The 24,197-nt window shown below is 56.1% G+C and overlaps 1 protein-coding gene across 1 annotated transcript; it reads left to right on the top strand.

The window, feature by feature from the left end:
* Positions 1 to 435: 435 nt before the first annotated feature.
* On the top strand, positions 436 to 22,776 carry IKBKE (inhibitor of nuclear factor kappa B kinase subunit epsilon). The gene is made up of 22 exons (XM_059995785.1): positions 436 to 642; positions 1,240 to 1,329; positions 2,994 to 3,108; positions 3,785 to 3,925; positions 4,293 to 4,422; positions 5,436 to 5,617; positions 6,089 to 6,249; positions 7,051 to 7,161; positions 7,459 to 7,638; positions 8,230 to 8,426; positions 9,189 to 9,253; positions 9,344 to 9,435; positions 9,596 to 9,682; positions 12,002 to 12,077; positions 12,193 to 12,305; positions 14,168 to 14,244; positions 16,845 to 16,884; positions 17,615 to 17,716; positions 19,030 to 19,126; positions 19,872 to 19,984; positions 20,203 to 20,274; positions 21,970 to 22,776. Exons 3-22 carry the CDS (start codon positions 3,022 to 3,024, stop codon positions 22,001 to 22,003), a joined length of 2,157 nt encoding a protein of 718 aa, XP_059851768.1. The 5' UTR covers positions 436 to 642; positions 1,240 to 1,329; positions 2,994 to 3,021; the 3' UTR covers positions 22,004 to 22,776.
* The last annotated feature ends 1,421 nt before the right edge of the window (positions 22,777 to 24,197 follow it).

Here is a 24,197-nt window from a genome sequence, read left to right as displayed (position 1 = left end):
CATGCTGGAGGGCAGTGCTTGCTCTTGGACCTCTGCAGGCTCACTGGGAAGATGAGTCAGATCCAACTTCTAGAAGTGGCTGGTCATAGGTCCTGGACCTCCCTGAGACCCCTGGGTGTGGGAAGTTCACTTTCCCAGGCAGCTGTCTACTTGGTTAACTGGAGCAACCTGCTCTGTAGGGGCTGAGTCTGAACTTCCCTGCTCCAGTGAACCATGGCAGGTACAGAAATAGCATCCAGCGGCCCACCACAGCCACTCAGCCTCGGTGCCCGGCCTCTCTGTGGTTCAGACTCTGGGCCTGTTGCCTCCACTTGGGAGCTCAGAGCATCCTCTTTCTCCTTCCTGCCGGGGAGTAGTGGCGGCAGCCCAGCTGCCTCTGTCTCTTTAAGAGAGAAAAAGAACGAAATCAGGAAGTGAGAGAACTGAGAGCCCGCAGCGAGCTGAGCTGAGTGTCGGCCTCTGCTCCCAGTTCTCCCAGCTCCCAGGGTGGCACGCGGCCACTTCAACTGGCCCGTCTTCAGGTTCCTGGGGCCCGTGGCCACCAGGATGCTATGGGCGCTGCCCATGAATGACAACAAGCCCTGAAAGCTCGGGGGGCGTCACGCAGTCCCACAAGCCTGCATGCCCCACAGCCGAGATGGGGTGAGTCCATGGGAGGGAGGGCGTTGAATGGAGAAGCCGGAGCGCCAGGCAGCTGCAAGACAGCACTTAGCAGAGTGCCGGGGTGCTGGCCTGTCAGCAGCTGCTCTCCGGGCCGGCCCACGTCCCCTCCCTGTATCTCTCTGCGGCGGCGGCTCCTCCCTACGCCCCCAGAGGTGCCCTGTGCTCCATCTCAGGTGGGCACCCTTGCCAAGGACTGTTTGGAGGCCCATGAGAGGCAAGGAAGGAGTGGCGTAGAGGAGAGCTGCAGTCTACCTACGATGCTCCCTTCCGGAGCTCTGCTTCCCAACACCCGAAGCCAGCCTTCAGCTCTGCCTCTGTACTGTTCTTCTGCCTGGCTTCTTCTCGTGCCTGCCCTCACCTCTCCTGGGGTCCTTCCCACTGGCCCAGGTCCTGGGGGTGGGAGTGGCGAGGAGAGTCTCCTGGAGCTGGGGAATTGGGCTGGAAACCCCCAGCTCTGTGGGAGAGGTTGACAAACAGGAAAGAGTTAAAGGGCTGGGGCCGGGGGCCTTTGACGGAGGCTGAGAATCAAACGGCGCCCAGGGGTGCCTCTCATCCGCCTTCCTCTTTCCGGTGTAGCTCAGCTCCTGGACTTGCCACAGACAGAAAGCATAACACACACTTGCTGGGGAGAGTCTTTGCCTGATCGGGGGCTGCTCAGAGCACAGGGTAAGTGCTTTTAGGTACTGCAGAGCCTGGAGGAGGAGGAAGGTGGGTGGGACGACGGGTTCCTGGCTCCCATCCATCCAACCGCTGCTGTAGGATAGTGAGCCCTTCTGTGCACCAGCTGCTGGGCTGGGAGGCACAGAGCACGCAGACCCGGCCAGATGTGCTGCCCATCAACTCCTAAGCATAGCCCTGGCAGGGCCAGGCACAGAGCCCAGGGCATGCCAGCCTGTCTAGGCTCTGCCCTCTATGCCACACTGCCCATTCCTTAGACCTTCGGCTGTGCTCTACCCCAGCACCAGCCCTGGGGAGGATTTTGAAGGTGGTGAAATCTCCCCTGGCTGGGCCCTTGGCCTTGATTTCAGGATGCTCTACCTGGTTTCACAGCCCCAGGCCCGCGGGCTGATTCCTCCTCAGCCTCGGAGGGGAAAAGCTCACCAACTCATTCCTGCTCAGCTATTACATTGTCTTCATAAAGACTCAGCCCCTCAGCTGCTTCTATAAAATGCAAACACTAATACATCTTCTGAAACTGGAATTGACCTCCGATCTCTCCAAGTGGCCTCCGGCTCAAAGAATTGACCTCCTCAGGATTTCCATTTAAAAAAAACAAACAAAAAAAGATTACAGAGAGAAGGCTCAAAGCTAAGGAACAGCGAGATTCCAGGCATGGTGACCCTAGGATTGACAACCTTTAAGGTGATAGAAGAGGAAGCAGCCCTGTCTAGTTCAGCCTTATTTGAGAGTATTTAAGGGGTGGTGGCCCTTCTTATGTTCCTCCCAGCCATCCCATAAAGACCAGCCATGGCCCTATTCTTCAGAGAAGCACCGAATGTAACTTCTGAGGCTATACTCTCTGCAGCCAACTGCTTTAGAGGAACTGGCCTTTGGAGAGAAGAGGATGAGGGCAAAGATGGGAAACAGAGCTGTAGAGCGGTTTCAGATCCTTCCACAGGCTCCTGAGCTTTTCGATTTGATGGCCTCCTGCCTCTCCCACCCCCTCCACACACACACACACACACACACACACACACACACACACTCATAAGTACACACATACATCCTCACTCACACACACTCACACTCACCCACACGCTCTCTCCACAGCAGCGCTTTCTTCTCTTGAGCAGCTCTGACCTGGCCATGTTAGCTGACGGCAGCAGGAAGTGGTGGGCCCAGGCGAGCAGTGGGGAGGGGCTCCAGGCTCCTGTTGCAATCCTGGAGATTTGTGGTGACGTGGTTGACACTGTCTGACCTGGGGCTCTTGCTTCAAGCACTATTTCTGCTTCCTGGGACAATCTCAGGCCTGGATGCCAAACCCCTAGAACTCGCAGTGCCTGGGAGAAGTGACAGAGAAAGGGTTTTGTCTCCGCAGAACGACCTGTCTGGGGAGGGCGTTGACAGGGACCTGGGGAGTCGGGACAGGTAGAATGCCCTGCAGTGGGACAGGCCCCAGCTGTGGTCTGAGGGCCCAGTGGCTGTGCTTCTTTCTGGAGAAGTTACTTAACCTTTCTGTGCTTCACACTTCCCCTGCCCCCTTGCCTCTGGAATGGCCACATGGAGCCCTTCATGGGGTGGTCTTTGGCAGGGCTACTTGTCAGGCCACCAGTGTCCACCCCAGGTCAGGGGTGGAATCCTAGACCCCAGGATGTTCTTTTTCTGAGCAGAAGGTGGCCGGCCAGCTGGGAGCAAGAGATGCAGAGCACCGTCAATTACCTGTGGCACACGGATGACCTGCTGGGTCAGGGGGCCACTGCCAGTGTGTACAAGGCCCGAAACAAGGTAGGACGCAGCCCAGCCCACCCCGGCCCCCTCGCAGCCAGGAAGTCGGCCCCCAGTGGGCACGAAGGGTGGTGTGAGCTGGCTGGGCAGGGTTCTCTGACTTTGTTCTGCACCCTCTGAAGTGGAGCAGAGGTGTGGGGATCTGAAGAGGGCTCCTCGGGATGAAGCTTCTGTCGGGCACGGTTGGGGGCTGGAGAGAAAGGGATGAAGACACAAGCCAACATCCAGGGGAGGTGGCAGCAAATCTAGGGACAGCAGAGGTGGGAAGTGGGACTCGTTTGGATTTATCCTGCCTTTATTCTGACGGAGAGCTGCACTGAATACAAGACGCACGGCACTATCTTGTACTTGAGAGCTGAAGCCAGACAGAACGTTGCTGCTAAGGCCAAGGAGTATTAGCTACCACCGTAGTTACTGCCAATAGCGACAGTAGCAGTAACAACAAACCATCCCCTGCAGGGTCCCAGGGGTGCCAAGCTCCTGTCATCTCCCAGTGCTGCGGGACAGGCTGTGCACCCTCTGAGGAGGGGAAGGAGCTGAGGGTGGGAGCCCCCAGCCCCAACCAGGCTGCCTTCGCTCACCCCTGGGGTTAGGCTGGCGGGAGAGGCTGAACGGAGGCCTGGGAGGGGGTGCGCTCCCAGGGCAGGGATGCCATTTATGTTATCCCCCATGGCAGAAATCTGGGGAGCTGGTTGCTGTGAAGGTCTTCAACACGGCCAGCTACCTGCGACCCCGCGAGGTGCAGGTGAGGGAGTTTGAGGTCCTGCGGAAGCTGAACCATCAGAACATCATCAAGCTCTTTGCGGTGGAGGAGACGGTGGGTCCAGTGCTTGGTCAGAGGAAGACGGTCTTGTCCTCGACTCTGACAGGCTGGGAAGGGTCAGGTCACATAATAATAGAGACTTGGGCACATGCTCATCTGCAGGTCGGCCAGAATGTTGGCCAGAGAGGGGTAAAGGGTGCCAGGGGCCTGGGGGCAAAGTAAGGATGGGGAGTGAGGCCTAATCAAAGAAGGCTTCCTGAAAAAGGTGACCTTGGGCTCAGTTTGAGGCCGAAGGAAGGAAGGCCAGCTGGAAGCGGAGACCTAGAGAAATGGGGGCTTTGGGCTCTAGGGTGAGCCACCCCGTCCTGAGGAAGGGGAGAAGAAGCGCCCTCCTCCCCAAGCCTCCCTCTGTCCCCTACAGGGGGGCAGCCGGCAGAAGGTGCTGGTGATGGAGTACTGCTCCAGCGGCAGCCTGCTGAGTGTGCTGGAGAGCCCTGAGAACGCCTTTGGGCTGCCCGAGGACGAGTTCCTGGTGGTGCTGCGCTGTGTGGGTAAGCCCCTCCCTGACTCCCACCAGGGACGCCCCTCCCCGCCACAGGCCAGCCACAGACCCAGCCCTCAGCAGCAGGTGAAGCCCCAGAGGGGTATGCCATTTCTGGAACAAGTATCCAAACACAGTAGAACGTTGGAAGCTAAGAGGCTCCCCATTCACAGACCTGGCACAGATGCTAATGAACAGACAGAACCCAAGTGTCTGATTCCTGCTAATCAGCAGTTTAAAACTCCAATTTCAGAATAAAATTTAAAAGAGGTTGTCCACCAATGTTCATAACAGCATTATTCACAATAGCCATGAGGCAAAAACAACCCAAATGTCACAGACAGCTGAATGGATAAACAAAATATGGGATATACGTATGATGGGATACTAGTCAGCCTTAGAAAGGACACATGGATGAACCTGGAAGACATTGTGCTGAGTGAAAAAAGCCAGCCACACAAGGACAACTACTATATGAGTCCTTTTATGTGAGGGACCTAGAGAGGTCAGGTCCATAGAGATAGAAAGTGGAATGTGATTGCCAGAGGCTGGGGTGGGGGGATGGGGAGTGAGTGTTTAATAGGTAGAATTTCTGTCTGGGAAGTTGACAAAGTTCTGGAGGTGGATGGTGGTGATGGTAGCACAACAATGTCAGTGCATTTAATGCCCCTGATGTGTACACTTAAAAATGGTTAAAATGTAAAGTTTATGTTAGGTATATTTTACCGCAATTAACAATAATAATAATTTTTAAAAAATGGTAGGGAGGAGAGTGCCCTCCTCTGGGAGACACAGCCACCATTCCTCTCAGTTTCTTAGGGAACCCCAATGGGACCTCGACACCCCACCTCCTTGGGACCCCCATCCTTTGCTCTGTGCCTGTCTCTGTTCTCCTGCTGCTCCTGTGGCCCCGGTGGCCCGTGAGTTGCCACTCTCTGTCTATGTGGATCCTTCCCCCGAGATGAGCCTTGACACTGGGCTGTCCCTGGCCAGAGCCGCTAAGCAGCCTTCCCTCTGTCCCAGTGGCCGGCATGAACCACCTGCGGGAGAACGGCATCGTCCACCGAGACATCAAGCCTGGGAACATCATGCGCCTGGTCGGGGAGGAGGGGCAGAGCATCTACAAGCTGACGGACTTTGGGGCAGCCCGGGAGCTGGATGACGACGAGAAGTTCGTCTCGGTCTACGGCACCGAGGAGTACCTGGTGAGCGGGCATGGGGGACCCGCTGCCCGAGCGGAGGGCTTCCCCTGCAGCTGGCTGCCCCTCACCGTGTGACTCTCAGTGCCCCTCCACGGGGCTCTGTCCAATCTCCCTGTGTCCAGCAGGGTTACCTCTCACCCCCTATCCCCAACCAGAACAATTTGTTCTGTTCTCTAAGGCCGAAAGGCAACGCTGCAGCCTGCCCAGGCCTCCCTGTTCAGTTGAGTCCTTGATAGGATACTCATGGAGGATGGAGCACTGGTGGTCACCTCTTCCCCCAGGGCAGAGGCTGGGGTTTGGGGGAGGGGTGCTTTGGATAAGCACATGCCACACCCATTTCTGAGATGACAAAGGAGATGCATTCTGACGGTTCTGTTTCCTCCTGAAGGTGGGAGAAGGGGGTCTGAATGGGGTGTGCTCAGGCGCTTGCCCCCTTCCCCCTCCACGACAGCTCTCTGGTTCCCCCTCCTGCAGCACCCTGACATGTATGAGCGGGCAGTGCTTCACAAGCCCCAACAGAAAGCTTTTGGGGTCGCCGTGGATCTCTGGAGCATTGGGGTGACCCTGTACCATGCGGCCACTGGCAGCCTGCCCTTCGTCCCCTTTGGAGGGCCCCGACGCAACAAGGAGATCATGTACGGTGGGCCACCGGGCAGTGGGCGAAGGGGCGGACCCCGGGCCTTCCCTTCTAGTCCCTGCTGTGTCCCCTATTCTGCCTCTGACTCCACGGTCCTCCTGGTCTGCCCCCGACGCAGGCTCCTTTTGGATCCTTGGATATCAGTCCATCAAACAAGAGGCTGAGCCCTGTCCCTTCCTGACGGGAGAACTTAGTTCAGGGCTTCCCTTGAGCACCCCCCTCCATTTGTGGCTCACCACATCTCAACTGAGGCTCCCAGAGCGACTTGGCCAAGGTTGCAGAGCCTGCCAGGGGCAAAGGGGAAGGGCAAGGACCTAGCCTCCTGATCCCAAGTCCCGGCTCCCTCATGGTTTTCTGCTGTCTGATACAGAAGTAGCTGGAGACCCAGAGCAAAAGAGATTTAAAGTGGATTTGCAGGAAGGTCCATGCCCCTTCAGCTCAGGGGTCAAGCTGTGACTTGGATGGGGGCTGTCAGGGTAGCTGGACTTTGGAGGGAGGGGAGGTTGGAATAGTGAGGTGGAGGGGAGGCTACGGGGGCCGAGCGCAGTGCAGGCACAGGTGTGGAGGCAGGTGGGCACGGATGTGTGGTGAGGGGGCAGAGGAAATGGACAGAGGAGAACGTGGAGAACTTGACTGGGAGCATCAGGACTGCTAGCCAGACTCTCAGTTGCATTCTCAGGGTGCCTCGGGGCAGCTGGGTGACTTGCCCCAGTGCCCTGAGCCCTCCGGGCTGAGTCCATCACCCCTTGAAGTGTGATGGGCTGGAGGCTCCTGCTGCCTTGGTCCTGTCTCCCCCCAGGTACCGGATCACCACGGAGAAGCCAGCCGGGGCCATCGCAGGCACTCAGAGGCTGGAGAACGGGCCCCTGGAGTGGAGCTACACACTCCCCATCACCTGTCAGCTGTCCATGTGAGTGGGACCCTGCGGGAGGGGCAGACACAGACCCAAGTCTGGGCCGATGTCCTTCTCTCAGCTGAGGCCTGGCCCGGCGGAGCACCCTGTGTGCTGGCAGCTTGGGTACACCACTTTCCCTTTCTAGCCCCAGTTTCTCCATCTGGATGCTGGAAGACCCTTCCAGCTCTTCCTCTGCATCCCACCCCTTGGCCCTGGCCCTTCAGGACATTCTCATGGAAGGCCCCTATTACCTACTTGAGGAGGCCAACTCCGGGCCCCGGCCCCTGACAGTCTGCATGTCCCGGGGGGCAGGGGGCTGCAGAGCCAGCTGGTGCCCATCCTGGCCAACATCCTGGAGGTGGAGCAGGCCAAGTGCTGGGGCTTCGACCAGTTCTTTGCGGAGACCAGTGACATCCTGCAGCGAGTTGTCGTCCACGTCTTCTCCTTGCCGCAGGCCGTCGTGCACCATGTCTACATCCACGCGCACAACACGTGAGTGGGCGCGAGCGAGGGCGGCGCGAGCCTTGTCTCCCCAAGCACAGGGACGTGTCCTGGGCAGTGCTCTGTGGGCAGTTTAGATTTGGAAGCTTCTGGGTCCAATCTTACTTTGGAAAAATACTAGTTCCACCAAGTTAACGTTAAACAGGCCTCCTTGCTGCTGGACTTGAGAGATTCGGCAAACTTTATAAAGCTGATGCATTGTAGATCTCCTGAGGGGTGTGTGTGTGAGTGTGTGTGTGTGTGTGTGTGTGTGTGTGTGTGTGGCCGTGCATTTCCCCAGTGTATTACTCATGGAATCCTGTATTTCTGGAGCATGCTATGGGACTAGGTGAGTTTTAATGGAAGTGTGGCAGGAAGAGATGTGAAGGCTTCTTGAGTTCTATCCCCACTTTGTCTCCATCCACTATAAGACATGAGCTCTGTCCTTCATCTCCCCGCCCTAGAGGAAAAATCACACAGTCCCTCCCTCTGAAAAGCAGAACCCAAAGTCTTAGCTGGGCTTCGGGTCACCCTGATCCTGTATCCTGCCTGCTGACATGCCCTCCCCTCCCCCTCCCCTCTCTCTGCCTCTGGTGTGTCTAGGATAGCCATCTTTCTGGAGGCCGTGTACAAGCAGACCAACGTGGCCCCCCAGCACCAGGAGTACCTCTTTGAGGGTCACCTCTGTGTCCTCGAGCCCAGCGTCTCAGCACAGCACATCGCCCACACGACAGCAAGCAGCCCCCTGACCCTGTTCAGCATGGTCAGCGAGACCCCCAAGGGGCTGGCCTTCAGGGACCGTGAGTAGGGCCACCCAGGCTTTATCTTTTCTCCTCCTCACATTCTCTTCCAAGGGGCAGGGGTTTATAATCCAGGATACTGATTCATTTTCTTGTGGGTGTTTCTTTGGGTCCCCAGGGTGTAGAAGGCAGATCTGGGTTCTAATTCTGCATACGCCTCTGAAATGCCATGTGACTCGGGCTGGTGGCCTGCCCAACCTGCTTCGCAGCGTCCAAAGATCTGGGAAAGAAACTACAATGGAAACAGGGAGATGTGGATTCAATGTGGTCTCCACAGTCTGTGGTTGGTGGGGAAGCCTCCAATAGTTTGGTTTGGAGGAAGCAGGAGCCTAAGCTGCTGGAGAGAAGAGAAGGTGGTCAGGGGTCCGAGCTTTGTCCTCCACGTTCTAGCAAAAATATCACTCCTTCTCATTTGAATGATGCCTCCTCTTCAGGGTCTCCAAGGCTGGGAGGGGAATTGACCTTGAAACCCCGGAGTGTGAGGGGTGCTTTTAGCCTATTTTCTGCTGTTGAGATGGGGCCTTGGGCATGAGGCTGTAGTTCTCCAGAGTGGACACAAGGGGGCAGTGAGGGACTGCAATTGTAAAGAAGCACATTGAGTGCCTTTAAGGCTTAGAAGGTTGGGGCTCTAGGTGAGTTGGGAAGCTTGAGGTGGCAGATAGGTGGCGAGGGCTGAGTGTGAGCTGGAAATAAGGAATGATGAGCTCAGACCTCATCCGGGGCCGGACAGGCAGCCCCCTCAGACCAGGTCTTTATCTGCAGCTGCTCTGGACATCCCCAAGTTTGTCCCCAAAGTGGACCTGCAGTCAGATTACAACACGGCCAAGGTGAGGGGTTGCCCCCAGGTGGCAGGGAGGGGGTAGTTCATGCAGGGGTTCGGGGTACAGGACCTGACCCTGCCCACCTCTGTGTTTCAGGGTGTGTTGGGTGCCGGCTACCAGGCCCTGCGGCTGGCACAGGCCTTGCTGACAGGACAGGAGCTGATGCTTCGGGGACTGCACTGGTTCGTGTGAGTACCCCCAAGGGCTGGGTGGGGAGTGCAAGGAGGGTGGGCAGGGTAGGACAGGCAGCCCAGACCCCTTCCAACACCGCCCTGGGGCTGTGCCTATGGGCACAGTGCCCTCAGTCCCCTGGGAGAAAGCAGCTCTGACTCAGGCTCCCCTTGGCAGGGAGGTACTCCAGGCCACGTGCAGGCGGACGCTGGAGGTCACGAGGATGGCCCTCCTCTTCCTCAGCAGCAGCCTCGGCACTGAGAGGTGGGTGTTCCATCCAGGGTGGGGGCCGCGGCCGGCATGAGCCCCGCTCAGACCCATCAGCCCTTCTCTCTGTCTGTTCCTCACCCCAATCTTTCCAACAATGCCCCTTGTCCCCTCCCACCCAGAGCTCCCGACTTCCCTGCCATGCTAGAACGGAGAGGGCGCTCCCGCCCCATCCCTGCCCCCACCAGCCAGTCCCTCACCTCAGGGGGCCGGACCTGTGAGGGCACTGCCCCGCCAGGTACCGAGGCAGCCTCCCTGCCCCAGGAAGGGGCCTCTGTCCTACCAGTCCCCCCTCTGAAGATTTAAACTGCTCACCTGCACCAGGCCCTGGAGAGGACTCTGGGAGAAGCACTCACACTCACACACGGTCCCCTGGACTTGACAGGATGGAGACCTAGGCGGTCTCATCCTCCACACACCTCCTCCTGCTTCCTCTGGGCCTGAAACTGTCCCCGCCTCCCGGGATCCCCTTCCCCAGTCCTTGGAAATCCACACCCTCCACTCCTCTGACTTGGGCTAATTAGGCGTGGTGGGTTACAGAAAGGGAGAGACTGGGGAGGAGGACATCAAGCTGGAGGGTCTGGAGATAAGCAGGAAGACTCCACCGGCCAGCGCGCTGCTGAGAAGGCGGCAGGGGCTACGGTACAGGTGAGAGGTGGGAGCCCTGTGGCCCAGGGAAGCTGATGGTGGCTGGAGCCTCTCCCGGTGACAGGTGGTGGCAGAAGAGCAGAGACTGTGCCAAACAGGCCCGGTGTCCTACCTGTCACGTCCCACAGCCCTTGTCCTCAGGAAGGTCCTGGGAGTTTCCCAGGAGCAGGGTGACTCACTGCAGACTTGCCCTCCACCTGGCGCTCGGCAGCAGCGACACTGACCGTGGGGTAGACAGGGTGGTGGCCAGGCAGGGAGGAGAGTCTCCAGATGAGCCCCCGGCATGGCTGAGCCACCTTCAAGTGGGGACAGAGAAGAGGGGCTGCAGAGGGCAGGATCCGCCAGCAGCGCTGTGGTGGAGTCCCTCTGAGAAGACATCTGCCCAGGCACAGAGTGGGCTTCCAGGGCTGGATGTGGCCCCAGGCCTGCAGACGGCCCTGGAGGACAGCCCTTCCCCAGCATGTGCGCATGGCAGGACGGTTGGGTAAAGGGAGACGAGAGATGGGCAGACGCAGCCAGGAAGACCCGGAAGAAGGGAGGCTGTCAAGGCCAGAATGTGAGCAAATACCTGGGGTGGGAAGGCCCTATGCAGAGACGTGACTGGAGGGGTGGGGAGGTGCTGCTGAGGTTTGCTGAAGCCACAGTCATAGTGGAGAATGTCCCAGAGTGGAACTGGAGAGGGACAGAGGGAAGGGGAGAGTGCAGGCAGGTCCTAGGGTCCAGAGGAGAGGTTGGACCTTGCTAACATGACCAACAAGGATCTATTCTAGGTTCTTGAGTGAGAAAGAAATATATAGAGAGAGCATCTGGTTGTTTGCCCACCCTCCCTGGGCTGACGAGTGTGGAGAGCGACAGGCTAGCCCCAGGGCTGGAGTCCTGGGGTCTGCTGGCCGCTGTGTCTCCAGTTCTGGCTCCAAGGCCTCCTCCGAGGCGTGGTGGGTGTGGAGAGCTCAGGGTCAGGCTAGTGCCTGCTTTGAGGCCTGTTTCATTCTCCCACGAGGAAGAGCGCTGGGCCGAGGGTCAGAAGGCCCGGCCCAAGCTCTTCATTAACTCACTGTTAGCCTCAGACCATTGTCGCCTTTCCTACCTGGGCCTCTATTTTCTCATTTTCAAAATGAGGGGACTGGATGACCTCGGAGGCCTCCCAGCTCCCATGCGTCGCAATCTCATTCTTTTCTGAACATGCTCAGACCTGTCGGTTCTTCTAAGGTCCGAAGCCACTAGCTCCTCCCACAGCGGAACCTGAATTTTTTTTTTTTTTTTTTTTTTTTTTGGTGGTACGCCGTCCTCTCACTGTTGTGGCCTCTCCCATTGCGGAGCGCAGGCTCAGCGGCCATGGCTCACGGGCCCAGCCGCTCCGCGGCATGTGGGAACTTCCCGGACCGGGGCACAAACCCGTGTCCCCTGCATCGGCAGGCGGACTCTCAACCACTGCGCCACCAGGGAAGCCCTACTTGCTGTTTTATAACCTGCTTTTCTCAGCTTATGATCTCTGCCCCCTCTGTGTCAAAACATTCCATCTCCTCTGTAGTACCCATCCATACTCAAATTTGGTAAGCCCCCAAGTGTTCTTTTCTAGCTGTTTTCATCCCAACCAGGATCCAATCCAAGACACACTTGGTGTCTGGTTGTCATGTTCCTCACGTCGATTTTAACCCTTCCCTTGAGGTTCAGCAATGTGGCTGGAGTGCCTGAGATCCAGGAACTGAAGAGGGCCGCAGAGCTGAGGTCCAAGCTGCGGACCGTGAGTGAGGCTGGGGTTGGTGAGGGGCTGTCAGGCGTAGAGTGGGGTGTGGGGAGGCTTCCCATCGGAGCCTCCAGCTGAGGCCCCCACGGGGGTCTACCTTTGTGTCCCACAGTTGGCTGAGGTCCTCTCCAGATGTTCCCATAACATCACAGAGACCAAGATGACCCTGAGCAACCTGAGCTCTGAGCTGATGAAGAACCGGGATCAGGTACATGCGGACAGAAGGTCTGTGAGATTTTCTTCTTGGTGGGGGGTTTGGGGGGTGCACAGAAGGCCCAGTAGCCTCTTTAGGAGTCAGCCTGCCTTCTCCCTTATCTTGGCAAGGATGCTGGGGCCTGGGGCTAGGGGTAGGGGATCCAGGAATGCACAAGAGCCTCCCATGAGACTGGCCAGAAGGAGAAAAAGATCTGGGGTCCCGCCTCCACCTGGGAGTTAGAGAGTGAATTACAAATATTAGCAGGTGCAATGGTTCTAAATAAAAGAATAATTGAGTTCCCTACCTCTTCTGAACCCTTGCTCTGCGTCAGACCCTCGAATAGGTCCTCCTACTTCTATCATTTAATCCTCAAAACAATAACGATACTACTACTCTTATGCTCCTTTTATAGGTGAGGAAGCTCACTCAGGGAGCTTAGTTTGCCCCGAGACACAAGGCAATAAATGACAAATGCCAGACGTAAGGCTCCAGGTCAGGTCTGCCTACCTCCAAAGCCTACGTGCTTGGCCTGCGCCAGGGATTTTCGAGATCTGAATCCCCAGTCTCCCTTTAAACAGACAGAAAAATCCCCAGCACCCCTGCCCTCACAGCCCGGTGTGTGGAGCCCCTGCCTCCCGCTCTGCTCTGACCTGGACGTGGTCCGGCTCCTGGAACAGCCCCACACCCCCCGCAGTCAGCGCCCTGGCAGATCCGCATGCCCGGTCCTCAGTTCTGAATTCAGAAAGCTCTGAAAACCACAGGGTGTTTCTTCACTGTTTTGGCTGTAAAACCTGACCTCAACTGACACGAAGCCCTTCCTAGTCTTTATCTCACTTAGGATGAATATTCTTTCAGCTCTCTGAAGACTGAGGGTATGTGATGAGGGAGTACTGCCCCAGACCATGCCCTCCGAGGGAATTCCACAGTATAGTGTATGTATAATGGACCACCTTTCTCAAATCAGAAGATAGTTCTGAATTTGGAATACATCTGGCTCAAGCTCTTTGGATAAAGACTGGACCTGGGGTCTTGTCCACCCCAGGTTCCTGGAGGGCAGGAGTCTGGGGTCCGCAGGGTCCTGGGAACACGCTTGGGCTGTGCCCCAAGTCCAGCTTCAGAAATAGCTGAGACAGGGTCCTGGGAGGAGCTGCAGGGAAGAAGTGGAGCTAAATAGGCCCGAGGATGAGGGATAACCCCCCACCCACAAACACCCTCAACATCTCAGACAAAGTGTTTGTATCCTGAAAAGGGGAAGGAAGAAACAATAATGACCTTAAACCCCAGGCCAAGAGGGTGGAGAGGTCATGTCCCGAATTCCCCTGCCTGCAGGCAGGACCAAAGACCTTGATTCATTCTTGTTTTAAACAAGGGTTGTTGATTCATGATTGAAGTCCCTTCTATGTACCAGGCATTGGGTATTCTCAGAAAGCATGACTTCTGCCCTTGCCAGGTGACAGAAGAGAAGTTCCTATTCTGCTCCCACACGCAGCTGCCACCGCCAGGCTCTCCTGTTTCAGGGTCCAAGGCTCCTTCCCGGAGCCTGTTCTCAAGCCCTGTTGTGTAGCAAAGGCCACTTTCCTGTCGCCTGTCCTGCTTGGCTTCTTCCTGTGTGTGTGTGTGTGTGTGTGTGTGTGTGTGTGTGTGTGTGTGTGTGAAAGCGAGAAAGAATAAACACAGGAATGAGAGGTGACTGGATGGCTAACCCGAGGGTACCTCAAACAAGTTTAGAAACAGAAGAGTCACTCCCAGATTGGCCCCCAAAACTATGGCAGTGAGGCTCCTGTTGCAGGGAGACAGCTTCCCTCCTCCCACCGCCATCCCTTCCCCTCCCTCACCCTTTACCTGTGCTGTTTGATTCTTCCATCACCTGGTCCCTGTCTCGTGCCCACAGCATCCAGCAGATTCAGTGCTGTTTGGACAAGATGTATCTCATTTACAAACAGTTCAAGAAATCCAGGATGAGGCCAGGTGAGCCACAGGGAGAGCAAAACACTCCTCATGCTCTCCCCTCCCTCCCCCCTTCCTTCCCTTGGGTTAGCTGGTTGTCCCTAACACTCCATCCAGTGGCGCTGCTGGAGGCCCACTACGCGGGTGGCACTCCGTGGTGCCCGGGTGCCGCTGGTCTAGGGCAAGGCCGCTGCCTGCACCCCAGTGAGGGACATGAAGCCTTTCCACCTTTGCCTGTTGCCACATTGGGGCTCAGCTGAGGCCTGGATGCTATAGACGTGGTGGCCTTGAAAGAGACCCCTCACCTTTGCAGGGCACTTTACAGTTTAAGGAGTGTTTCCCTATCCGTTGTGACTTCGGCTCACTGAAGTGTTAGTCAGGCTTTCCAGAAAAGGGAGGATCGGGAGAAATACCATGGAGTCATGAGTCCAGGCACTTGGCCTGCATTATCTACGGAGCCTCACTAAGACCTTCTGGGCAGGGGCAGCTCATTTACAGGCCCAGGGATGGGAAGCTTCTCGCCCATCATGGGCTAGGGGAGGGTCGAACCCAGGGCTGGGGCTGATGGCAGCGGGGGTTGTGGGGGGAGCCTGGGGAGGCTCCAGGTGACTCTCGGGGTTGCGGAGCTAACACTCCAGGAACCGACCACCGACACTCTCGCCCACCCATGCCCCCCAGCATTTCCTAATGTGCAGGAAATCCATACTTGAGGGCTTGCGCCTGACTGCAAATTCTCTTCTGTCCCTAGGATTATCTAAAAAGCCCTGTCCCATAGGAATACAATGCCAGGCACATTTGTAATTTTAAGTTTGCTAGTAGCCAAAATTTAAAAAGTAGAAAGAAACAGGTGAAATTTATTTGAATAACATATTTGATACAATGCAATATATTCAAGTTGTCATTTCAGCGTGTAATCAATAGAAACAATTATTAAAGAGATACTTTACATTCTCTTTGGTGCTGTCTTCACAATCCCACGTGTGTTTTACACTCATTGGCCATCTCTATTTGGAAGCTCATTTTTTAACAAAATGAAATGTACTCTTACCAAAATAATAAAGCTGTGTTTGATGGGGAAGAAACATTGTACACTGCTTCAGTTTTTAAATTTAGTCAAATTCATTCAATTAAAATTAAAAATTCAGGTGAGCAGTCACATTAGCCGTACTGGCCACATTGCAAGTTCTCAGCCGCCACATGACCACCGCATTGGACGTGCAGATTCTAGAAGATGGGAAACTCAGTCCCGCCTCTGGATCTGACCTTGGAGGGGGAGCATCACAGGAGACAGGAGAACTGAGACTCCCATTTTCCCTGAAACCAGGGGGACCTTGGGCTCAAGAAGCTGGCCTAACACCCAGTTGGCCACCTTTGCTGTGATTTTAGGAGACCTTCAGAGGCTCTTCTGCCTCCGTCACTGGGATTCCGTCATCCTGTGACCATGACACTTCTGAGCGCCTCCCATGTGCTGGGCACAGTCCGATGGGCTTTGCATGTTCTTAATTTATTTAATGCTCTAGACACTGTTACCCTACCCGTTTTATAGATGAGGAAACTGAGACACAGGAAGGTTAAGTAACCCAAGCAACCTAGGTCCAGGTGCTTTAAACCACCCCACTTTACAGCCTCAAAAAGAGTTTGATTTGTACTGGTTTGCAAGAGTCCTTTATTAAAGTTAAAAATGAACCGGGAAGAATAACACTTAACCGCCAACACTTGGGGTGTGGAAAGGTGCCATTCTGGAAAATGCTCTATCGTTTTCAGGGCACTTTCTCACTTTACCCTCACACCCATCCTGTGTGTTACATGTGATGAATGAGGCAAAAATCACTTGCCTATAGCCTCCCGCTAAGAGGAGGCAGAGCTGGGCCTCATCCCAGATCAGTCGCTTGGACTTCGTAAGTCAGCTGGCTGAGCGCAGGGCCCAGGACCAAGAGGCCAGGGAGGTGATTCTGCTATCAGGGGAGTGGTGGGGGCAGGCAGCAAGGTGAATCTCCTCATCACTTCATCTTGGCCTTCAGAGGCCATTCCCCTGAAGCCCAGGAGGGGGCAGCATCTCCCTAGCGCAGAGAGCATCAGGAAGCTGCCAAGGTAGTGAAAACTTCAGCCCTACTGGCAAAAGTTCTCCTTCTGGCAGAAGTGGCTGGGCTGAAAAGCGGAGGTCGAGGGTGGTGGCCTGGCTTATCCAGCGCATTGCTGCAGAGCCCAGGTGGCTCTGCCTGCAGCCTGAGTATTCAGGGATGGGGTCAATAGGCTGTAGGCATCAGCCATGCTGGGAAGGGGATTGGATGAGGGGTCAGGGCTGACCACACATCCTTCAAGCCCCGTCTCATCCACCACTGTCCACCTGAAGTGTTCCCCGAGCACCCATCCCTCCACTCCCTACCTCCACTCCCTCCACTGTGGGCTTGCCTGGCCCAGGTGGACCCCTACCTGGTCATAATGCAGTGTCTTGGGTGCTTGTTTCCCTCCGTTTGTCCTTCCTGGTTCCGCTGGGCTGTGAGCTCCGTGGAGCAGGGCCCAGGCTGCTGCCTTCGCTTTGCAGTTGTTGCCAACCCTTGTGCCATTCGGTTCTGTTGACTGCTTGAATAGGTGACCTTGGCCCTGTCTGTTTCCTTCAGGGCTTGGCTACAACGAGGAGCAGATTCACAAGCTGGATAAGTGAGTGCCTGTCCCCCTGGCAGGCGGGTGAGCAGGAGGGTGGGCATCACCAGGGCAGAGCGAGTCTTTGTGCCAGACAAGAGGTGGTAAAGGGCCCTGAGCCCAGGCCACAGCTGGGCAGGAGGAAAGGGGCTGACTGCCTCTGGGGAAGGTTGTCTGGGGCCAGGGGAGGGTGGTTTCTCAGCAGCAGTCATGATGGAACTGGACTGACTTCTGCTATGAACACGATTGTTTGAAGGATTTCCTTCCTTAGGTGTCCTCGCTGACTTACCACCTACTACTTTCTACTTCTGGCCTCTGCCTGGACTCTCCTTTGGGCTTCCCTCTGCTTCTCTGTCTCCTGGACACTCTATTCTTCCAGGAAGTCCTCCATGATTTTATGCTTTTTTGGGGACTCACTCCCCCAGTTCTGCCCCCACCCCTGACTCCACACACACACACACACACACACACACACGACCATCTCTCCTCTCCTCTGGGGGCTGAGCTCAAGAGCGTGTGTGTTCCCTGAGGTCCACTGTCCTTCTCCCACACCCCTCTGTTGGAGTTGCTTTGTGCCAGCCACTCTGCTCGCCATGATGCACATTAAGTGGGATGGGCGCCTTGGGAGAGGCGGCCCTGCTGTGGAGCCAGGGGCTGGACATTTGGGTGATGAAGACCCAGGGATGCTAGGTTTGTGCTCAGGTGGCTCTGGCTTCTCATCTCTGTGCCTCTGTTTCTGTCTTTTCAGGGTGAATTTTAGTCATTTAGCCAAAAGGCTCCTGCAGGTGTTCCAGGAGGAGCGTGTGCAGAAGTACCAGGCATCCCTGGTCACGCATGGCAAGAGAATGAGGTAACATTGGCCCTCACTCTTGAACTCATGGTCCCCAGGGCCCTCCTCGCCTGGCCCTTCCTGGCTTCAGACAGCCCTGGGCTTTGCAGAGCCCCGACTGAGAGGGAGGTGGTAGTAAAGAACAAAAGCCAAAAAAAAAAAAAAGGGGGGGTGGTTTTTTGGCCCCGGGTGGACCAGGTAGGATGCTGGGTGATTTCTATACATTAACTCATTTAATCCCGCAATGTCTACCCTATGCAGTGGATACTATCACCCCATTTCACAGATGAGGAAACTGAGGCTCAGAGAACAGGTTGCTTCCTTAATACGACACCGCTAGTAAATAGCAGACCCAGGACTGGCACATGGGTATGACTGCCTCTAAAATCTAGATTCTTTCCATGTCCCAGGTGGTTGTGTTCAGAAGCCCCCTCTCTGGGGAAAACACAAGATCCCTCTGGGATGAGGACAAGTGGCCTGGGAAGCAGGGGCAGGCAGAGGCCCTTATGTAGAACCCCCCTTGCACACTGTCCCTTATAGGAGTTTTGGCTTCTGCCTCTCAGACAAGCGCCTTCCCCCTTCCCCTCCTGAGACGAGAGGACAGTTTCCCAGGTGCTGCTGGTTCTGTGGCCCACATGACCTGTGGGCTTATTATGGGGCTGAGACTCAGACACTCACCTACCCTTACATTAAAATACCGTTTCCATCTCCCCCAGCCAAGCCACCCCAAATTCTGACTTAATTGGTCTGGAGTAGGGCTTGGATGGCAGTATTTAAATGCTCCTTGTGTGATTCTAATGTGTAACCAGAGTTGAGGATCGACCACTGGTCGAACCCCTCCAGGACTTGGTGTATGTTTTGTGCCGTGGGGCAGTGTTCTTCCTCTCTCCGTCCACTTAGAGAGAGAAGAGAATTCATAAGAGTCTTCACTTTGATCTGCTCTGGAAATGGGAACGTGGGCAGTTCCCGTTTTAAGTATGCCAGTGCAGGCGGTCCCTGCCTCTCCAGAGCCTGAGCCGGGCCCTTGCTCACCCTCGCCGGCTTGTGTGGCCCGGCCTGACACAGGTGTATTCGCAGCTCCCACTGTGGTTCCGCCAGGACCCTCACTAGCCCCGGTCAGAGTGCTCATCAGCATCCTTACCTGGGACAGGTGAGGGCTGAGGGCACAGCTGGAAGGGCAGAGGCAGCGAGGGAGGCCAGTGCCTGGCACCCACCAGCTCCAGCCTCTGCTGCCTGGAAAACCTCTCCTCCGTGTCTGTGTGGTGACCGAACTGCTGGGGGGGCCCCGGTGAGAGTGAGTAGGCCAGGCTCTGACATTTCTCTGCTCTCTTGAGGGTGGTGCATGAGACCAGGAACCACCTGCGCCTGGTGGGCTGCTCCGTGGCCGCCTGTAACACAGAAGCCCAGGGAGCCCAGGAGAGCCTCAGCAAGGTGGGGAGCTTCGGGGCCCCGGGGCTGCTGAGGAGAACTGGACCAGTCGGGCACCTGGAGGGCATCCGGGCCATTCCCCTGCCTCGGGGCAGAGCTGCCCTTGACCAAGTCCAAACACTCTGGTGTGGATGGGAGGTCTCTGATCCACCAGTGTGGACGGCAGTTCCTAGTGTTCTCAGACTGAAGGCCACTCGCTGCAAGGGCAGAGGCTCCAAAATGCTGAGACATCTCCCTCTCTGCCCTGTGCAGCCTGGGAGGCTCACTGAGGGGGGCGATATGAACGCTCCTTGTCTTCTGATCCGCTCTCCTAGAAGAGACCAACTCAGGCCGCTCTGAGAAGCCACTTGCTTTGCCATCAGGGACAGAGAAGGGCTGTTCTTCAAGGAGCAAGGCCCACATGCTCTTCCCCAGCCCCTAGCACAGGGCACATTCTTTCCGAGATGGTGCTGGGCTGCCCCCACCCCTTCTCTGCAGCTCCTGGCTCCAACTGTGTCATGACAGGTGCAGGTCAGACACAAACAGGAGCTTGGCAGTCTGCACCCCTAAACACAAGCGCACACAGTGATGGTGCTTGTGCCAGCTGTGCTCCCAGGATGAGAAGGAGGGGCTTGTGGGAAATTCCTGACACTCCAGGGATGCGGGCTGGGGGCCATTGTATCACGGATTTCTTACCCCTCCCCACACCTCCGCTGCCCTCCACACATGAGCTGGCTTATCCTTTCTGACTAACGTGTGGTTCTTTCAGATCCTTGACTGGCTATCTCACCAGCTCCTGCAGGACAGAACAAAGGGGGCTCAGGCCTCACCACCCACTACAGCTCCTTATCCTAGCCCTGCACTAAAGGACCTGGTTCTCCAGTAAGTGCCAGAGAGAGGGGTGTGTGCTTGTGTGTGTGTGTGTGTGTGTGTGTGTGTGTGTGTATGTGTGTGTTAGGGGCTTTGCCTCTTGCCAGGCCCGGGAGGCAGGAATGAGGCTCGGTGGGGCTGTGGAGGAAGGGGGGCCTCCCTGGAAGGTGTCTGGGCAGAGCGACTTGGGCCTTAGCCACCGCCGCCTCTCTTGCCTCTGCCTTGGACAGCATGCAAGAGCTCTGCAAGGAGATGAAGGTGCTGGCGTCTGACCTCCAGGACAACAACCGCGTCATCGAAGGGTGAGACCCCGCTGTGCGGGCAGTGGGGAGGCTGGGCCCTCAGACTGCCCTCGCCCCTGGGGCACAGGCCCCGTGCATCCCCTAGCAGGCTTGATGACGGGGGCCCATATTCCAGTCACAGCAGAGCCTTGTGCACAGGTGAGTCGGTGTCCTCACCAGGTGTAGGCTTTCACCGTAGTCTGGAGGATATGCGCCTCGGTGCAGTCAGAGATGGGGGCTGGGAGGCACGTGGATTTGCGGCTGTGTCCAGCTCTCTGTGAACATGGACTCTGCCTCACGCCCCATGCAAACCGGCTCCTGTCACCTTTACGACCATCCTCAGAATGGTGATGAACCAGGAAACGCAGCACAGAGCTGGGGAGAACTGCGCGGGGCTGCAGGCCCAGTGTTAGAGACTCTGCATCATCACCTGATCGAGTCCCTTCCTTGAGGGGCAGGGGGGAGTGGGCAGGTACTGGGGAAGATGCTGGCGGATGCAGCAGGGCTCAGCCTTTTGGCTTTTGTACACCAGTAAAATTCACAAAAGAAAACTGGAAAATAACAGAGTGACCAACTTCTCATATTACCCAGTAAGCAGAATTGAAAGGGAAAAATCCATGCCATCTAGAAGTCCCCCTTTATAAGGTGCATTTTAACACCAAAGAGAAGGAAGAATACAATCTCAGAATCAAGGATGGTCCTCGCCCTGAAAGTCAGCCCTGTTTACACATATATACGCGCACGCGTGCGTGCACGCACCTCCCACGTCCTCCCCATCATCCTTATGTCTGTCACTTCCCCGTTTGGGAACCAGTGGCACGGTGGAAAGAGTCTGCAGAGATTCCAACGGGGTTTGACCCTGACTCTGCTTCTTACAAACTGTGTGACCCTGGGAGGTTTGTTTGGCTCTGAGCTGAAAAATAGGCATAGTGATTCCTACCTCATTGTGTTAATGCAGGGATTAAACAGGATGAGATATGCAATGTGCTGGGGTGGGGAGGGTGCCCAGAAGGGGGACTCACCAAATGGTAGGTGTTCCCCAGAGGTCACGCCAGTCTGGGGTGCCAGAATTGGGGCCAGGAGGTAGGGAAGCCAGGAGCAGAGCTCATGGTTGTTCCTGGAGTTTCAGAGGGTCCTTGGGTTGAGGACATCCCATGTTCCATTCCAGCAAGGGGAGAACCCATCCTCTTAAATGTCTGCAAAGAGGAAATTTGACAGCTTCTTAGAAAAACTTTCCAAATTAGCCCTCAGGGGCAGGAAGTTATAATTTTAGTGCTGACATAAATTTCTCTCGCTGTGATATGTAGTCTATTTACAGATAGCTCAAAATTTTATTTTAGTGAATTTTTGCTTCCTTGTTCAGAGCTGTAACCACAGAGCCTAAAGAAACAATCTGAATTCCTTTTCCCCTCCTCTTAACCCTTGGCTGCATTGGAGTCACCAAGGGAGCTTTTAAAAGTACAGATGCCTAGGTCTTGTCCCCAGAGACTCTAGGTGCGGCTTGGATTTGGGGATTTTTATAAGCTTTCCAGATGATTCTAACGTGTAGTCAGGGATGGGAACCAGAGAGTTCCTGTCGGTGGACACAGATGCTACAAGAGGAGAGCTGAGGATTCGAATGGCTTGGTGTTCTGGAAGTTGATTGTGTTGGGCCCTGGAGTATGGTCGGCAGGCTTCTCTACCTGGGCGGAAGTTAACCTGAGCCTCTCTTTACAGGTTAAGTAGGGTCCCATCGGCTCCCGACATCTGAACTCTGGGGGGTGCACGAGGAATCCTGAAGCATTAGAATCGTTCAGACACTGCTCTCCTGCCTGCACTGGGGGACCCAACACAGGACGATACCTGGTCACATCTCATCAGCCTACCTCTCTCCTGCCTGACGGCCAGGAGATTTTGCCAGCATTACCTTCCACTGCCTCTCTTCGGGAAGCAGCACAGCAGGACGTGGGGCACCAGGCCATCTCTGGATCCTGGCCCCACTGCCCAGGCTGACCTTTGAATCTTACGTGGAATCAGGTACAGCTCCTCTGTTGCCCTGGCCTGTATAGCTGAACCTGGCCGGGCTGTGGGGAGAAGAGGCTCCGAAAGCCGCTCCCTCCCACCCCCTCTGGTTTACGGGGCTTTACTCCTCAGGGAACAGAAGAGGAGGCCTCCTGGGGTCAAACGACCTCATCTCAATCTTCCTTCCTCTTAAGGTGTTCTACACTGAACACACAGCCCTCTCCCTGCTCCCACGATATCTGAGGGTTACCACACGTGGCCCCAGGCATGACAGAGCCCAAGTTCCCTTCTCCTCTGGTCTGGCTGAGCCTAAGGCTGAGAAAGCACGTGGTCGAGGCCGGATGCCAGTGTCTCGGGGACCCTTTCCCCTGTCCCTCTGAGGCACCACCGGGTTCTGGGGTTTGTAGCCAGCAGTGTCAACAGTAGCCGTGCCAATTAGCACAGGCCCGTAAGTCCAGAGCCCTGAGGAAATCAAGGCCCGCATCTTCAAGAAGTGAAATAAACTTGACATTCCTTTCTGTTTGAGTGGCTCTCACGGGCTGTATCTGGGAGGTGGGAAGGCTCAGCTGGGTGTGCTTGGCAACCAATCGGGCACTGCACAGGGTGGGGATCTGTGAGGGGGAGGATTGGGAAATGGGGGCAGGACTGCTCGCTTCCTGATTCCTGCCTTCCTGCCTCCCCCTAGATGGGCCCTGATTTCAGAGAGGAGCCCAGGGACCATGCCCTCCTGCTGGGAGGGCTTGCCTTCCCACTCCTCTTTTTCTGCTCCCTGTCATCTGGGGAGCTCTGTGAGGGCCTGGAACTTACAGAGAAGGGTCTTTTTTTTTTTTTTTTTTTGCGGTATGCGGGCCTCTCACTGCTGTGGCCTCTCCCGTTGCGGAGCACAGGCTCCGGACGCGCAGGCTCAGCGGCCATGGCTCATGGGCCCAGCTGCTCCGCGGTATGTGGGATCTTCCCAGACAGTGTTCCCTGCATCGGCAGGCGGACTCTCAACCACTGCGCCACCAGGGAAGCCCCGGGTCTTTTTTTTTTTAACCTCAAATCCACCATCTAAATGCCTGTTCCTTTCCCCCCACCCCCCCCTCCACTGTTCAAAACACAGGCTGTGTCCTTAAATATCAGGTGAGAGTAGTACTATGGGCTGTTCTGAGCAATCCTCATTTTTCCTAGAAGCTAGAATAATGCCGGGGTGAGGCATGCAGATCTGTGCAGATTTAGTCTTTCCCCTGCAATATACCCAGCTTTCCCTTAACCAGGGCTGGACTACCCACCTAGCCTAGGGATGGGGAAAGGGTGATGCAGTGAAGTAGCCCCACCACGGGAGGGAAAAGAGTGAGAAGCCCTACTCTGTGCTTTGAAACAGGAAGACACTATGCTTTACCCCCAGCTAACCCTAGAAATCCTCCCTGACAATGTTTTTGGAGCCTCCACATCCTCAGAGGCTGTTCCAATGGCCCAGCAGGGCGGAGGTGAGGAAGGCTGGGTCCTGGAGTCTGACATCCTCAGGGCTGCTTCTCTGTGGAGAGATCAGCACCCTCTAGAGACCCGGGGGAGGGTCGCTGGGTTTGCTTGCATCAGGCCTAAGTGGCTTCATGTGTGCCACTTAAGCCCAGTGGGTTCCGGTTCTGGGTTCTCAGGAGCCAGCTGTGGCTCCAATGGCCCTGGACACTGGGCCACCTCTGGGCGGCTCCGCCTGCGTTAAGTTCAGGCTGACACTCACGGCTCTTCGATGGCCCTGCAGGGAAGTCCCACAGTGGACTTCCCCTGGCAGCTAGGCTGCTTCTGGACCCCACATGCTTGGTGGAGCTCAGCAAAAGAGCCAGGGGATCCCTGAAGTCCAAGTGCAGATTGGCTCTATGATCTCACGAGCAAAGCCCAGCAGGGGACATACTTGAAAGCTTCAATTTGTTCCTATGCTGCAGAGCCACTGACATGGGTGACCC

The sequence above is a fragment of the Delphinus delphis genome, chromosome 1, assembly GCF_949987515.2.
Source record: "Delphinus delphis chromosome 1, mDelDel1.2, whole genome shotgun sequence".
Classification (NCBI taxonomy): domain Eukaryota; kingdom Metazoa; phylum Chordata; class Mammalia; order Artiodactyla; family Delphinidae; genus Delphinus; species Delphinus delphis.
Note: the sequence above shows the minus strand (reverse complement) of the source record. Positions and strands in the feature narration are given on the sequence as shown.

What these genes read in the sequence shown, in the direction of transcription:
- IKBKE (XM_059995785.1), top strand. Translation starts at nt 3,022, where the DNA reads ATGCAGAGCACCGTCAATTACCTGTGGCACACGGATGACCTGCTGGGT. An exon ending in AGCAGCCTCGGCACTGAGAG is followed by an intron (nt 9,683 to 12,001) that starts GTGGGTGTTCCA and finishes CCTTCCCTTGAG; the next exon opens with GTTCAGCAATGTGGCTGGAG. An exon ending in AACAACCGCGTCATCGAAGG is followed by an intron (nt 20,275 to 21,969) that starts GTGAGACCCCGC and finishes CTCTCTTTACAG; the next exon opens with GTTAAGTAGGGTCCCATCGG.